The sequence below is a fragment of the Budorcas taxicolor genome, chromosome 5 (genome assembly GCF_023091745.1).
Source record: "Budorcas taxicolor isolate Tak-1 chromosome 5, Takin1.1, whole genome shotgun sequence".
NCBI lineage: Eukaryota > Metazoa > Chordata > Mammalia > Artiodactyla > Bovidae > Budorcas > Budorcas taxicolor.
Genome location: NC_068914.1, coordinates 65,888,854 through 65,903,706, shown reverse-complemented (window position 1 = coordinate 65,903,706; position 14,853 = coordinate 65,888,854). Strand labels below are relative to the sequence as shown.

General features: G+C 38.1%; 1 protein-coding gene across 1 annotated transcript; it reads left to right on the top strand.

The window, feature by feature from the left end:
* Nucleotides 1-9,471: 9,471 nt before the first annotated feature.
* On the top strand, nucleotides 9,472-14,614 carry KERA (keratocan). Its single transcript, XM_052641420.1, has 2 exons — nucleotides 9,472-10,357; nucleotides 14,442-14,614. Exons 1-2 carry the CDS (start codon nucleotides 9,472-9,474, stop codon nucleotides 14,612-14,614), a joined length of 1,059 nt encoding a protein of 352 aa, XP_052497380.1.
* Nucleotides 14,615-14,853: the final 239 nt, after the last annotated feature.

Genomic DNA, 14,853 nt, shown 5'->3' with positions numbered 1-14,853 from the left:
CAAAAGAGCTTCCCAGGTGACGCTCGTGGTAAAGAACCTGCCTGCCAATCAGGAGACGTAAGACGTGGGTTCGATCTATTTCTTATTCACAAATGTACTTTAAAAGACTGCACTTTGGCAGAGACAGCTGATTTTGGTGTTAGTTTTCTTTCTTTCTTTTTTCAATATTTTTTATTTACAGTGTTGTATTACTTTCAGAAGTGCAGCAAAGTGATTCAGTTATACATATATACATGTATCCTTTTTGAGATTATTTCCCATTGTAGGCTATCACTATAGGTTATTACAAGATATTGAATTTGCATTAATTTAACACAGGTTAGCTTGGACTTCTCTGGTGGCTAAGAATAAAAAGAATCTGCCTGGAATGCAGGAGACCCAGGTTTGATCCCTGGGTTGGTCAGATCTCCTGGAGAAGGGAATGGCTACCTACTCCAATATTCTTGTCTGGAGAATTCCATAGACTGAGGAGCCTGATGGGCGTTAGTTTTGACACAAGTTAACTTAGTTAGCATTTGAAGATATCTTATAGTGGAGACTCATTTCATGAATTTTAAAAATGTTTGGTGCAAAATAAAAGCCTTTATGTAAGACACAATTGAACTGAACTTATTTTCGTTAAACTGAGTACCTCTTGTAGGTTGTAGTGGAAGACTCCTATAGCCCTCATTGACCATGAGACCACTGAAATGTGCCATAAATAACCTAAAAAATAGTATTTGCCAAATTTGCTTAGGTTGGTTTACAACAGCGAGCAAACTAGATTAAAGTAGGAAGATATGGTATTCCAGGAGAAATATCTCCCAGCAGGAAAAAAGTGAACTTAGTATTTCTGATTTTATTTATGAATACATTTACCATGTTCTAAATGCTTAAAAACAGTAGCTCTTTCAATTTTCATAGTAACCCTATGAGGGGGTATTTGTACTCTGATTATTTACATTATTATTATTAAACAAAATTTACAGATGAGAAGACCAAGGCAAAGACAAATAGTTGCTCAATTTTTCATAACTAGTAAACAAGAGAGATTCATTTAAATCCAAGTAGATCTGATTTAACCAGCACACTATGTTACCCCCACCCCTTGGGTGCAGAAAACTTCCAAAGTGGTTTTATAATTTGGTTTTGGAAAGTATTATTGAAATAGTTTTATATGTATTGTTGTTTAGTCTCTAAGTCGTATATGACTTGCAGCCCCGTGGACTGCAGCCCTCCAGCTTCTCTGTCCTGGGATTTCCCTGGCAAGAATACTGTAGTGGATTACCATTTCCTTCTCCAAGAGATCTCCTTGACCTAAGGCTTGAACCCATGTCTCCTGCATTGGCAGGTGGGTTCTTTACAACTGACCACCAGGAAAGCCCTTTGAATGTATAGAGAACACTATAAATATACATGCATATATGGCAAATAAAAAATAAGGACTTCCCAGGTGGTGCTAGTGGTAAAGAACCTGCCTGCCAATGTAGGAGACTTAAGAGAGGATCCCTGCATGGAGAAGATCCTCTGGAGAAGGAAATGGCAACCCACTCCAATTGGCTGGACATTTCCATGGACAGAGGAGCCTGATGGGCTACAGTCCATGGGGTCGGCGCAGAGCTGGACAGCATGGCAAATAAGTGCAGTGCAATAAAGAAATTAAAATAATTTTGCATTTTTTTTCAGCAGTAACAATATTTATATTGTGTAATAACATATGTAGCAAATATTTAATCTAAGTTTGTGCTATGCATACATTAGGAATTATTGAAAGGAATCATGACTTCAGGTGGGGTAAGGGTAGGACTAAGCAAATGTACTAAATGTTTATCTAATAAGAAAATAATTGATGTTTAAAATGGATAAGTTAAACAAAAAGTACAAGCAAGAATATTGAAGTAAATATTAAAAGAAATACATAGTAAAGTTGAAAATAATGGCCTCTTGGGAGAGGGACTTAGACTGAAGTGTGGAGTAGGGGATTCCTTGGTTCATGATCAGCTTTGTAGTAGTTTTGACCTTTTAAATGTGTTGTTACTATATTTTAAATGTATTATTTGAAAAAAATATACAAGTATATATGTGTGTGTCAGCTATATATGTCAGAAGATCCCTTTTGTATTTTAAAATTATTTTATAGAATTTAGTTTAATAGCCTAAAATTGATCAATGAAGAGAAAATTATGTCTCCTACCAAACATACCATCAACTGGACTTAAACATAGGTCCTAAGAGTACCTAATAGTTCAACTTTTGCTAAAATAGACACATCAGATATGTATACCAACAAATTTGAAATTCTACTAGAGTTTTATGTGTTTTATATCCTCATGTATTGCCTTTGTTTTTATCAATTTGTTTTTTCATGTGGACCAAGTCTTTATTGAATTTGATACAACGTTGTTTCTGTTTCATGCTTTGGTTGTTTTTTTTGGCCCTGAGGTATGCGGGATTTTGGCTTCCTGACTAGGGATCAAACCCACATCCCTGTGCTGAAGATGAAGTCTTAACCACTGGCTCACCAGGGAAGTATCTGCCTTCTCTATTTAAATGTCAATGATCTTTAGGAATGCAACAAGACTAATTTCCTGGCCTAAGACAGTTTAGCAAAGTATGTTTTTATCATCATTATTATTGTTATTTATTAATGAGGAGGAGAAGCAAGAGAAGCAAATAGAAAGCATTGAAATGTGCTAACAAAAGGAAGAGCAGTAAACCAACAAGACTTTAACTCCATCTCAAGTTTCTAGGACTTCTCTCAGGTAGATCAAGTCCTAGACAACAGTGTATGCCAACCTAGGTAGTCAAGAGTGTATACCAACCTAGGTAGTCAAGAGTATATGCCAGCCATCATACACTCTGCTGAAAGAAATTTCTGGGCCAACTGATATGTTCACCTCCATTATTTTCTTTGATTTTCAATTGACCCTTTATAGTAATCAGAGCAGGTGCTTTAAGAGTAGACTTAGGCTTATGATGGTTAAATAGCCTGTGCCAGCTTAATAACTAGTAAGATGCAACAGGAAAACTCTGTCACTGTTTCGTTTTTTTTTTTTTTTTTTTACTATATTTCAAAGGCTCTTCACTATGTTTCAATATACATAGTTATATTGATTTAAAAAATCAGTTATCAAAATGACATAGGTGCCTTATGCATTTGTTTGTTCATTTAATAGTTTGGTAAATAGTTATTGGAAACCTACAATGTCCCAAGTCCCATGGACTTGGGACAATAATAGTATGATGATGTGGTCACTCACCTAGAGCCAGACATCCTGGAATGCGAAGTCAAGTGGGCCTTTGGAAGCATCATTACAAACAAAGCTAGTGGAGGTGATGGAATTCCAGTTGAGCTATTTCAAATCCTAAAAGATGATGCTATGAATGTGCTGCACTCAATATGCCAACAAATTTGGAAAACTCAGCAGTTACAACAGGACTGGAAAAGATCAGTTTTCATTCCAATCCAAAAGAAAGGCAATGCCCCAAATGCTCAAACTACTGCACAATTGCACTCATCTTATGCTCTAGCAAAGTAATGCTCAAAATTCTCCAAGCCAGACTTCAAAAGACATGAACCATGAACCTCCAGATGTTCAAGCTGGATTTAGAAAAGGCAGAGGAACCAGAGATCAAATTGCCAACATCTATTGGATCATCAAAAAAGCAAGAGAGTTCCAAAAAAACATTTACTTCTGCTTTATTGACTATGCCAAAGCCTTTGACTGTGTGGCTCATAACAAACTGTGGAAAATTCTGAAAGAGATAGGAATACCAGACCACCTGACCTGCCTCCTGAGAAATCTGTATGCATGTCAAGAAGCAACAATTAGAACTGGACATGGAACAGAGTGGTTCCAAATAAGAAAAGGAGTACATCAAGGCTGTATATTGTCACCCTGCTTATTTAACTTATATGCAGAGTTCAGTTCAGTTCAGTTCAGTTGCTCAGTCATGTCCTACTCTTTGCGACCCCATGAACCGCAGCATGCCAGGCCTCCCTGTCCATCACCAACTCCCAGAGTCCACCCAAACCCATGTCCGTCCAGTTGGTGATGCCATCCAACCATCTCATCCTCTGTTGTCCCCTTCTCCTCCTGCCTTCAATCTTTCCCAGCATCAGGGTCTTTTTAAATGAGTCAGCTCTTCGCATCAGGTGGCCAAAATATTGGAGTTTCAGCTTCAACATCAGTCCTTCCAATGAACACCCAGGACTGATCTCCTTTAGAATGGACTGGTTGGATCCCCTTGCAGTCCAAGGGACTCTCAAGAGTCTTCTCCAACATCACAGTTCAAAAGCATCAATTCTTCAGTGCTCAGCTTTCTTCACAGTCCAACTCTCACATCCATACATGACTACTGGAAAAACCATAGCCTTGACTAGACGGACCTTTGTTGTAGAGTACATCATGAGAAATGCTGGACTGAATGAAGCACAAGCTGGAATCAAGATTGCTGGGAGAAATATTAATAACCTCAGATATGCAGGTGATACCACACTTATGGCAGAAAGCGAAGAACTAAAGAACCTCTTGATGAAAGTGAAAGAGGAGAGTGAAAAAGTTGGCTTAAAGTTCAACATTCAGAAAACGAAGATCATGGCATTGGGTCCCATCGATTCATGGCAAATAGATGGGGAAACAGTGAAAACAGCAACAGACTTTATTATCTTGGGTTCCAAAATCACTGCAGATGGTGACTGAAGCCATGAAATTAAAAGATGCTTGCTCCTTGGAAGAAAAGTTATGACCAGCCTAGACAGCATATTCAAAAGCAGAGACATTACTTTGCCAACAAAGGTCTGTCTAGTCAAAGCTATGGTTTTTCCAGTAGTCATGTATGGATGTGAGAGTTGCACTATAAAGAAAGCTGAGTGCCAAAGAATTGATGCTTTTGAACTGTTGTGTTGGAGAAGACTCTTGAGAGTCTCTTGGACAGGCAAAGAGATCCAACCAGTCCATCCTAAAGGAAATCAGTCCTGAATTTTCATTGGAAGGACTGATGCTGAAGCTGAAACTCCAATACTTTGGCCACCTGATGCGAAGAACCAACTCATTGGAAAAGACCCTGATGCTGGGAAAGATTGAAGGCAGGAGGAGAAAGGGACAACAGAGGATGAGATGGTTGGATGGCATCACTGACTCGGTGGACACGAGTAAACCGAGAGTTAGTGTTGAACAGGGAAGTCTTGCGTGCCGCAGTCCATGGGGTCGCAAAGAGTTGGACACTACCGAGGGACTGAACTGAACTGAACTGAGTCTCTCATTAGAAAGACAATTCCAAAGCTTCATCATTAAATACTAGAGTTCTTTTCTCCTTTTACCAGAATGAGGTATGACTCAACAGTCTTTCATTAATTCTTGTATCAAGTAGCTTGATTCAGATATTCTTACCATTATTTTCATTTAATTTACTGAACTTCCACATAAGTAGCTCTAATGAAGAGTTAGAATCATCTAAGAATCAGCAATCCAAGAAGGGTAGATTGAATTGTTATGGGAAAAACCAAGACATAGGCAGAGAGAGATTATAGTAATGGTGGCAAACACCCTATGTTTTGGTCTGGAAACAATGATACCAAACCTGGCAAGCATTGCCGATGATCCTTTTTATTTATATCACGTCTCCCAGCGTCCTTAAAATGTTATCACATGCTCACAAAATAAGAAGGAAGAGTTGAGAATGATTTCCAGATTTCTAGTTTAGGACACTGAATAAGCTGATAGCGTCACTCATAAGTATAAAATGACAAGAGCAGTAAAAGATTCATGGCTGTGAGACCTGCAACAGGAGATGTCTATATAGTGCATGGATGCACACATTGGAGTTCAGGTTTGCTTCCAGAGGCTGGAGTGAAGAAAGAGCTTCAGGAGTCATCATAACAGAGGGAATGGTTAAAACTTTGGAATTGTTTAAAAATTTTGAGATCTTAGACTCTAAAGAGCTTTAAATGCTAGAAACAATTTTTTTTTTTTTTAATGATGCAGGAAACACAGAGCTTCAGTATACAGATAAAGAGAAGTTACAAGGAAAGAAGAGGAATAACCAGGACAGAAACCTTTCATTAAAGGGGTGGGTCAGTACTGCTAGAAGTCACAAGTCAAGTAGGCTAAAACTAAAAGACGTCAGTAGATTCGTAAACACAAAGATCATTGCTGGGTTTTTTTTTTTTTTTTGCTTTCTTTTTTGTCAGAGAAATGTGAGGGAAATGGAGGGGTTAGAAACTCTATTTTGGTGGCTGAATCGTGGATGGGATGGTGGCTAGAAATGGAGATTAGAGGTAGCCAATGTACGACTCTAATTTTCCTACAATGGACACATATGTAGCAACATTTCTGTAATAGAATTAAGAAGTGACTGAAATAAGGTTGGCTAAAAAAGAAAATTAAATAAGAGAGAAGCTGAAGGGGGTCATGCAGTTTAGACATTATCTGTTGTCTATGTCATGAGAGTTTAGAAAAAGAAGAAAGAGAAAAGGAAAAATGAAGTAAAGAGAGGAGATCATTGTTGTGAGAAAAAGTTATGTCGGACTCTTTGTGAACCCATGGACTATACAGTCCATGGAATTCTCCAGGCCAGAATACTGGAGTGGGTAGCCTTTCCCCTTTCCAGGGGATCTTCCCAACCCAGGGATAGCACCCAGGTCTCCCGCATTGCAGGTGGATTCTTTATCAGCTGAGTCGCAAGGGAAGCCCTGTGAGAAAAGCAAATAACCCTTATTTTTTTTTTTTTTTAAGATATAAATGTGCCTGTTGGGCTACTAAAAGATCATGTCTGATTTAGATCTTGGGCTAAAAAAGCCCTTAAATTGAAGGGTATTTTCCATTTGAGAGTGTAGAGTTTATGCTACAAAAAGGCTAACGTTTCCTATCCTTTACAACAAACTTGTGAGGGGGTCCAGCCCTGTGTTGTAGCTGACAAGACTGTGTTTAAGAGAAAGGAAGTAAGTGGTTCAGAAGAAGTTTTGTGAGTCCAGTGCTCTCTGCTCTTCACTGTGTTCCCTCTCTGATAATACTTGCCTGAGTAGTGTCAAATAAGTCATATCAGTACACATTTCTTTTCTCAGAATGAGATAGATTTAGAAAACACAGTGATTGTAATCAATCAACAGGATAACATCTGAAAATGAGATTTTCAAAAATTTTTGTCTTTCCTTAAGAGGCATGACTTTTTTTTTTTCCTGAAATACAAGAACTAGAAGAAACATTATCCTAAACTTATATGCTAAAGAAACAAAAGAGTGCAGCATAAGGTCCTATAATGCCCTAAATGCAAAACATCTGTTATAAAGAGAAAAAAAATCTCATTTTAATAGCTATTTGGAATAAAGCTCCCAATATGAAAGAGAGACAGAGGAATTACTTCTATAAAACAAAGCATAACAGCATATTTAGTGCCAACATCAGGTAGAGCTTTCCAGATTTCATTTTTAAATTTCTCAAATATATCTTCTATCTCTTTTTCCCTTATCAAAATCAATATATCTAAATAGAATTTCAGCAACTGTTTTATACAAGAAAAAATGAGTAAAAGATTTCCATATAAAGAGGACATTGGCCCTTATTTCTTTGTATCCAATTAAAAAAAAGAAAAATGCTTTAAAATCTCTTTTTTGTTGTACTTGAAATTAAAACTGCTTTTAGTTTCTTGCTGTTACTCCAGATCACCGCATTACAATATCTTTGGGACTGTGAGCTCAGAGTTTGAAAATGACACTGAATTTTTGTTATGGGTTCTTGAGATTAAAGTCAGAATTTTCTGTGCTGGGCTGCCTGGGTATGGAAGTGCTGTGGTTGTTGGAGGGGTTAAAGCTGGAGCCATGGATGCATATATATTAGGGAGGATTTATAAAAACACCAGCGTGGAGCCTCGGTCAGTCCATTACTATGAGTGAGCAGTGACCAATAGAAAGGGACGAAGAAGATCCAAGAGCTGAGGTAAGCGGTGTTCTGAGGCTCTGTCAAAGTGGAAACAATAGATCAAAGGTGTTCATGGTGGCTGGTCAGAGGAGGTTGTATTTTTTCCTCACAGGACGCTTGACAGCATAAAATAAAAACAAATTCCCTTAGTCAAAAGTTTTCTTTTTTTTCCTTAACTGATTTTAGCAAACTTCAGCTCCAGACACAGGACTCAAGCGATACATTCCTGGACAGCAAGGTAAATTATTTTTTACAATTTTCGTAACTCTTAAAGTTAAGAATTCAAAGTTATGATTCATCTGAGGCAGGGTTACAGCATCAGTAACTAAAGCAAATCCCTATTCTGAAAAAAAATAATATTTTAATGTTTCTGGAGGATGACCAGAGGAGCATTCTGCAATCACAAGAAATTTGACAGCTCGAGGAAGCAGCTCTGCGCTTGCCTTGATTTAGTGGCAAAATCAAAAGATCAGCATTTCTAAATGATGCTCATTTTGTCTTTTCCTAAGAAAGCAGTAAAATTTATTTGGTCTTCATTACCAAGGGTTTGAACTAAATGTACCTTGGTCAGAATGTTACTGTTATATAGATACACATACACACACACACACACACACACACACACACACACACATATATATTTTTTTCACGTTAGGATAGTTCTTTGTTCCCATAGCCTTGCTGATACTCAGCTGGGAGGATTTCTGTCTTTTAAGTGTCTCACATATCAGTAAGTGTTAACTTATGCTTGTTAGCAGACATACTGAAACTATGGAGATCACCTGTGCCCTAAGCATATTCTTTTGTTTTCTTTCTTGCTGACCATAGCAATGCCACTTATATAAGTGTGATTATATCTGTATCTATGTCTATACCTATATCTATCTAGAGAGAGTTTCATAATCCAGATTTCTTGGCTAAACAGCCTGATCTTGTATTAAAATATTAGAAATATTTTCCTAAACCCCCAAAATAAAACTTACCTGAGAAGCTGGGCAACAGAGCAAGCGATTAATCACATACTTTTCTTCAAATCCTAAAACCTTCCTTCACACACACACAAAACTGCTGAAATGTTCTTTGATCTCGCTGTTTCTTTGGTTCAAGGGCCAAAGAGCCTGGGAAATCTCACCCAGATGTTCTGCTCATTTAGGAGCAAAAGTAAAAGCATATGCCTATTTCTTAGGAACAATGTAGACTCTAAATTTGAGTTATTAAAAGGTCACTTTTTTGTATGTGTGTGTTCAACTCTGGGTTTCAGTTAACTTCCTTGTATTAAATAGCTTGAAATGGAAAAGCACTTAGAGTTCCTAAAATTTGCTTTTTCTTACTCCGTTTCCATCCTGATTGTGTTAAAACTGGAAAGTTACAAGTTGGTGAGTCAGTTTCACTTTTGGAAAATGCTTTGCAGATAGTGCTCACTAAATAGATGGGTAATGATTGATAAGTATGCATCAAATGCTGTCAAGTCTTTCCCTCCCCACTCACCAAAGAAGCTATGTTTACCGATCATTTTGGTGCACGCAGTTACCTAAAGGTCAAACTCTTTAAATCTCTTACTCTAGATACTATAATGGCAACCACAATCTGCTTCATCATCTGGGTGTTATTCGTAACAGATACGGTGTGGACTCGAAGTGTGAGACAGGTCTATGAGGCAAGTGATCCAGAGGACTGGACAATGCATGATTTCGATTGTCCCAGGGAATGTTTCTGTCCCCCCAGTTTCCCTACTGCTTTGTACTGTGAAAACCGAGGCCTCAAAGAAATCCCTGCTATACCATCAAGGATCCGGTACCTTTACCTTGAAAACAACCTGATAGAAACCATTCCTGAGAAGCCATTTGAGAATGCCACCCAGCTGAGATGGATAAACCTAAACAAGAACAAAATAACCAACTATGGAATTGAAAAGGGAGCCCTGAGCCAACTGAAGAAGCTGCTTTTCTTGTTTCTGGAAGATAATGAGCTAGAGGAGGTACCTTCTCCATTGCCAAGAAGCTTAGAACAATTACAATTAGCTAGAAACAAGGTGTCCAGAATTCCTCAAGGGACTTTCAGCAATCTGGAGAACCTGACCCTTCTTGACCTGCAGCACAATAAGCTATTAGACAATGCCTTTCAAAGAGACACCTTTAAGGGACTCAAGAACCTCATGCAGCTAAACATGGCTAAGAATGCCCTGAGGAATATGCCACCAAGATTACCAGCCAATACAATGCAGCTGTTCTTAGACAACAATTCCATTGAAGGAATACCAGAAAATTATTTTAATGTGATTCCTAAAGTGGCCTTCCTGAGACTCAACCACAACAAATTATCTGATGCTGGCCTTCCTTCTAGTGGTTTTAACGTATCATCAATTCTAGATCTTCAACTGTCTCACAATCAACTCACAAAGGTCCCCAAAATCAGTGCTCATCTGCAGCACCTTCATCTCGATCACAACAAGATTAGAAGTAAGTAACCATCAGGGTGTGTCATTGACTAAGATACTCATTAAGTTAACTCTATGTCTTCTTTTGTGGTTGTTGTTGTTTCAATAATGTAGGTGTTTTATTCCAACTCTTGTACTTTTAGATTTTTTTAAAGCATATTTTGAAGTATTGTCTATTCATAGTGTCAATGATCCAAGAGGTTGAAATCTTAGATTGGAAAGTTGATTTTAGTAATCTACAGAGCTATATTATCTGTTGGATAAACTAAATGTCTCTATCTTATTTTCCTGAGTAGATTCTGATATTCCTGCCTCAGTGGGCAGACTTACTGAAGAAAGTGTACCAGGCGCAAACAATCTCATGGATAGTAAGAGACAGAATATGACTTAGGAGGTATCAAGAAGGGACCCCAGTCTTAAAGACTGCAGAGAGCTGATGCCTACAGTCACTCTAATTAGAGTTTCTGCTTTAGATCAGTGGGCTTCTCAAACTTTGGAGTATGTAGATGGGTGGCCTCATTCCAGAGTTTCTGACCTGAGACTTCTCATAGGTAGCAAGTATGCTAGAGATGCTGAGATTACTGTTTCAGGGACCATCCATTGGGAACCAATATTTTGCCTTAAGGTTTTGCTCAATTGAAATTAAAACAATTGTCCCTGGAAGGTGGCAATTCCTTAAGAGTAATGGCAATCAACAAGGTAGAATACTCACTCCTTTCCTGAAAATAGCTTTGATAAGAGAGAGAGATGAGTGCAGTGTGCCTTGGAGGCAGAGATGCTGTGAAGGGAAGAAGCTGGAGACATTAAAGGCAAACTTGGCATCTTCACAATTATGCCTGAGACGAGGCTGACTCTGGTGTAGAAGTGGACAATGTCTTGGTCCAGCTACAGGCTATGCTATCAGCCTGTCAAGTATCCAGGAATGCTCTATCCTCGAACAGGCCCTTAAGGAAGATAATCTTGAGGGGGGCTTCTGAACAACTTTATAAAATACATTCTTAAAGTGAGAATCAGTTGGATGGTTTGTAGGAAAGTAACACAGATAATTGTCAGAAGGTTGTGCTGCCTGCTTATCACTCACTAAACTTTTATTTAAGCAAATAATTACATAAATATCCCACTTGTAAGAACAGACCATTTTTGCACTATGAAGTCTTCATTTATTTGAGATATATATATTTTTCCTAACAGCACACTTGAGCATAAAATCCAGGAACTAATGAGCAGGCTGCTGCCACAGCAGTGATTTTTTTTGCCATGGTGATGAGACACATTGTTTAATCTTGTAGTTAAAGCAAAAGATGCAACAGGAAAATATCTTAATAGCTGAATCTGTTGTACTGAACCAAATAGTACGACAGCCAATATCAACCTCTGTATGTGCATGTGTGTGTGTGTGTGTGTTAGTTGCTCAGTCATGTCGACTCTTTGTGACCCCATGGACTGTAGCCCACCAAGTTCCCCATCTATGGAACTCTCCAGGAAAGAATACTGGAGTGGGTTGCCATGCCCTTCCCGAGGGGATCTTCCTGACCCAGGGATTGAACCCTGATCTCCCGCACTGCAGGCAGATTCTTTACCATGTGACCCACCCGGAAAGCCCAATATCAACCTAAATAAATGTAATTTTTCCTGATGAAAGTTCTATGCTTCTACAGGTGCATTCCTTACCTGACAACAAAAGTCCCATAGACATTTGAGGTAGGAAGTCAATTTATAAAGGGATTCCACATAGATCCCTGTTTGTGAATTGAGGATTCCCCTGAACTGGGACTATGAGCATGAGAGTGTTCAGGAGTGAGGTGGTAAAATTCAACACATGGTTGGGCACCCATGCAAGGTAATTACATAGCTATACAAGGTTACCCAAAGAAGAGAAGGACTCTGTTCTTCTTCTACTCTGAGTGTTTTTTTAATCGAAGTTGTCTCATGTCTCTGTTTTCCCACATTCCATCTTAATATGCATCAGAATCACCTGGAAGGCTTATGAAAGATTTCTGGGCTCCAGTCTCTGTGTTTCTGACCCAGTAAGTCTGGGTGGGGTATAAGGATTTAGTTCTCAGGTAGTACGGATATTGCTGGTCCACACTTTGAGAAGCACAAATGAGCCCTCAAAGGAATCTTGTGTGCTATTACGAATTTCTGAAGATAGAAAAACTGAGGCTCAACTAGTTGAGGGTATTTTGCCAAGGACAAAGGGTAAGTATAATAGACAAGACCTGAATCCAAGGTTTCCCTTAGGTGATCTTTCTCAGTCCAGCAGTATAATCATAGGACATTTTCTTCAATCTCTAGAGTATAAGACTTGACAAATTTCTAGCAAAAGAGGTAAAAATCATTTTCACAGCTGCAAAGTCTACATAGAGAAATTGATTTACTTGTTTCTTAATGTAGATATCAAGCACAGTCATTTCTATATTCCAAGAAAATAAATGGAAAAGAAGGATTTCCCTGGCAAGAGTTCTTGGCTCATGATTATATCACACTGCGTTATAGTGACTGCTAAAGTACTTAGTTCTTCTTACCACATAATCTACTCTAGTTGTTAATAAATTGGTTTCCCAGAGACATAACTTTTATATGAAGAGTTTATAGGACAGCAAACATTTATCCAAAATGATAGAAATGTTTATTTCTTCTGAATACTTTAGGGGACTTTAAATGTGGCAATAATGTTACCTTTTCAAACAAGTTGCTTCTTGGTACTCTCTCAGAAACATTAAAATTATTTCATGAAAATATAATTACATTTAGAACACTTGTTTTTTACATTCTAGTTACTCAGACATGCATGGATTATGGGTAATAAGGGTAATAAAGACAAGAGATAACATATCAGAAAGGATATAATCTCCCCAGTAGGCAAGTGACCCTGCACAATTGGCAAAGGGTGGGACTCAGGTACTTACTTAATGAAATACCTGGTGCACAAGACCTTACCCACCTGAGTCACTATTTAAGCTATACCCAGGTAGGGAATGTTGCCCAATAAAAGTTGCATCACGATAAGGTGATAATATATGTGAAGAAAAATACCCTGAGGAACACAAATCTGCTATAAAATGCAAGTCATTACTTTTAGCAAGTTAAATTTACAAAATGGTATACAATCAGAGCGAAGCACCTTTGCAGTAAGCATAAAACCCTTCAATACAGTATGAGTCAGTGTGCACCGCAGGACACAAAAGGAGATCATTGCCAAAGTTAGGCGGGTCTTACCTTCTAAGGGAAGATCTCTTGCTCAACACAATTGCAAAATGGGATAAAGGGAGTATAAGGATTCATTTGAGATCAGTTATTAAGCACACCCATCAGAATTTTGCTGGTTTAACACACCTTTCTCTGCTAAATGCTCCTAAATCTCAGTAAAGATGCTGCTGCCAAGGGCTCTGATCCAAGGCAGGTGCGCGATTTCTCACATCCTAACGATGTGAAAAGGCTGACGGGATATTTCCTGGCTTCAATTTTTGTAATTCAATTCTTGGCAAATGTTTTTTCCCAGTTAAATACACTAAAGTATGGAGATTCAAGGTTGTTTTTGGCAAGTATCATGTATACCAAGTTATTTTAATTGTACTTTAAAAGAAAAAACATCATCATGTATGATTAGTTTGTGTTTGCATTTTAAATGTAGCTTTCAAGCATTTTCTCTAATAATAGACTGACTCTCTGCCTTCACATCCATCTATTCATCCATCTGCCCCCATACCTACCCATTAATTTAGTACTAGCTCTGAACCACTGTTTCTACCTCTGATGCCCAAATACTACATTTCTCACTCTACAGTAATCTAATCACACCTTTTCTGGCCTGTCAAAGGAAGAAGACAAGTGATATATCTTTGTTTCCATCACAGCTCTTAACTATATGTTCTTTCTACTGTTGTGTATTAAGTATAGCAAAATATGGACTGACATTAGTATATGTACATTGCACATTTTTTTCTGTGCATAACTTCCAACTTAGACAAAAAGAATGTCTCTCTGCCACCTTCATAGATCAAGCCACCATGCCCTCCATGGGACTGTTTAATAGCATCTTGGTCTTCCCATCCTTAGTCTCTTGCATTCTGCTTCATTCATTCATACTGTCTTTGTCTCCATAGATGTGAACGTTTCTGTAATGTGTCCTTCAACTCCTACCACACTGCCTGTGGAAGATTCCTTCAGTTATGGACCTCATCTTCGCTACCTCCGTCTGGATGGAAATGAAATCAAACCACCAATCCCTATGGATTTAATGACCTGCTTCAGGCTCCTTCAGGCTGTCATTATTTAAATGTGTCTTCAATAATCTAAAATTCATTTAATAAGTACAGATTTCTGACATGAAATTTGGTTACCATTCATAGGCATAAGATAAAAATCACTTTTCTAACTGCTTACCTGGCCACTATTTTTATTTGTACAACTTATTTTTTCTAATCGAAGTTGCTTTTCCCCGTATATAGCACTGCCTGCTTTTCTTTAATAAAACAAGACACAGAGTCATGATAGTTTATCAACTCAAAGATAGTT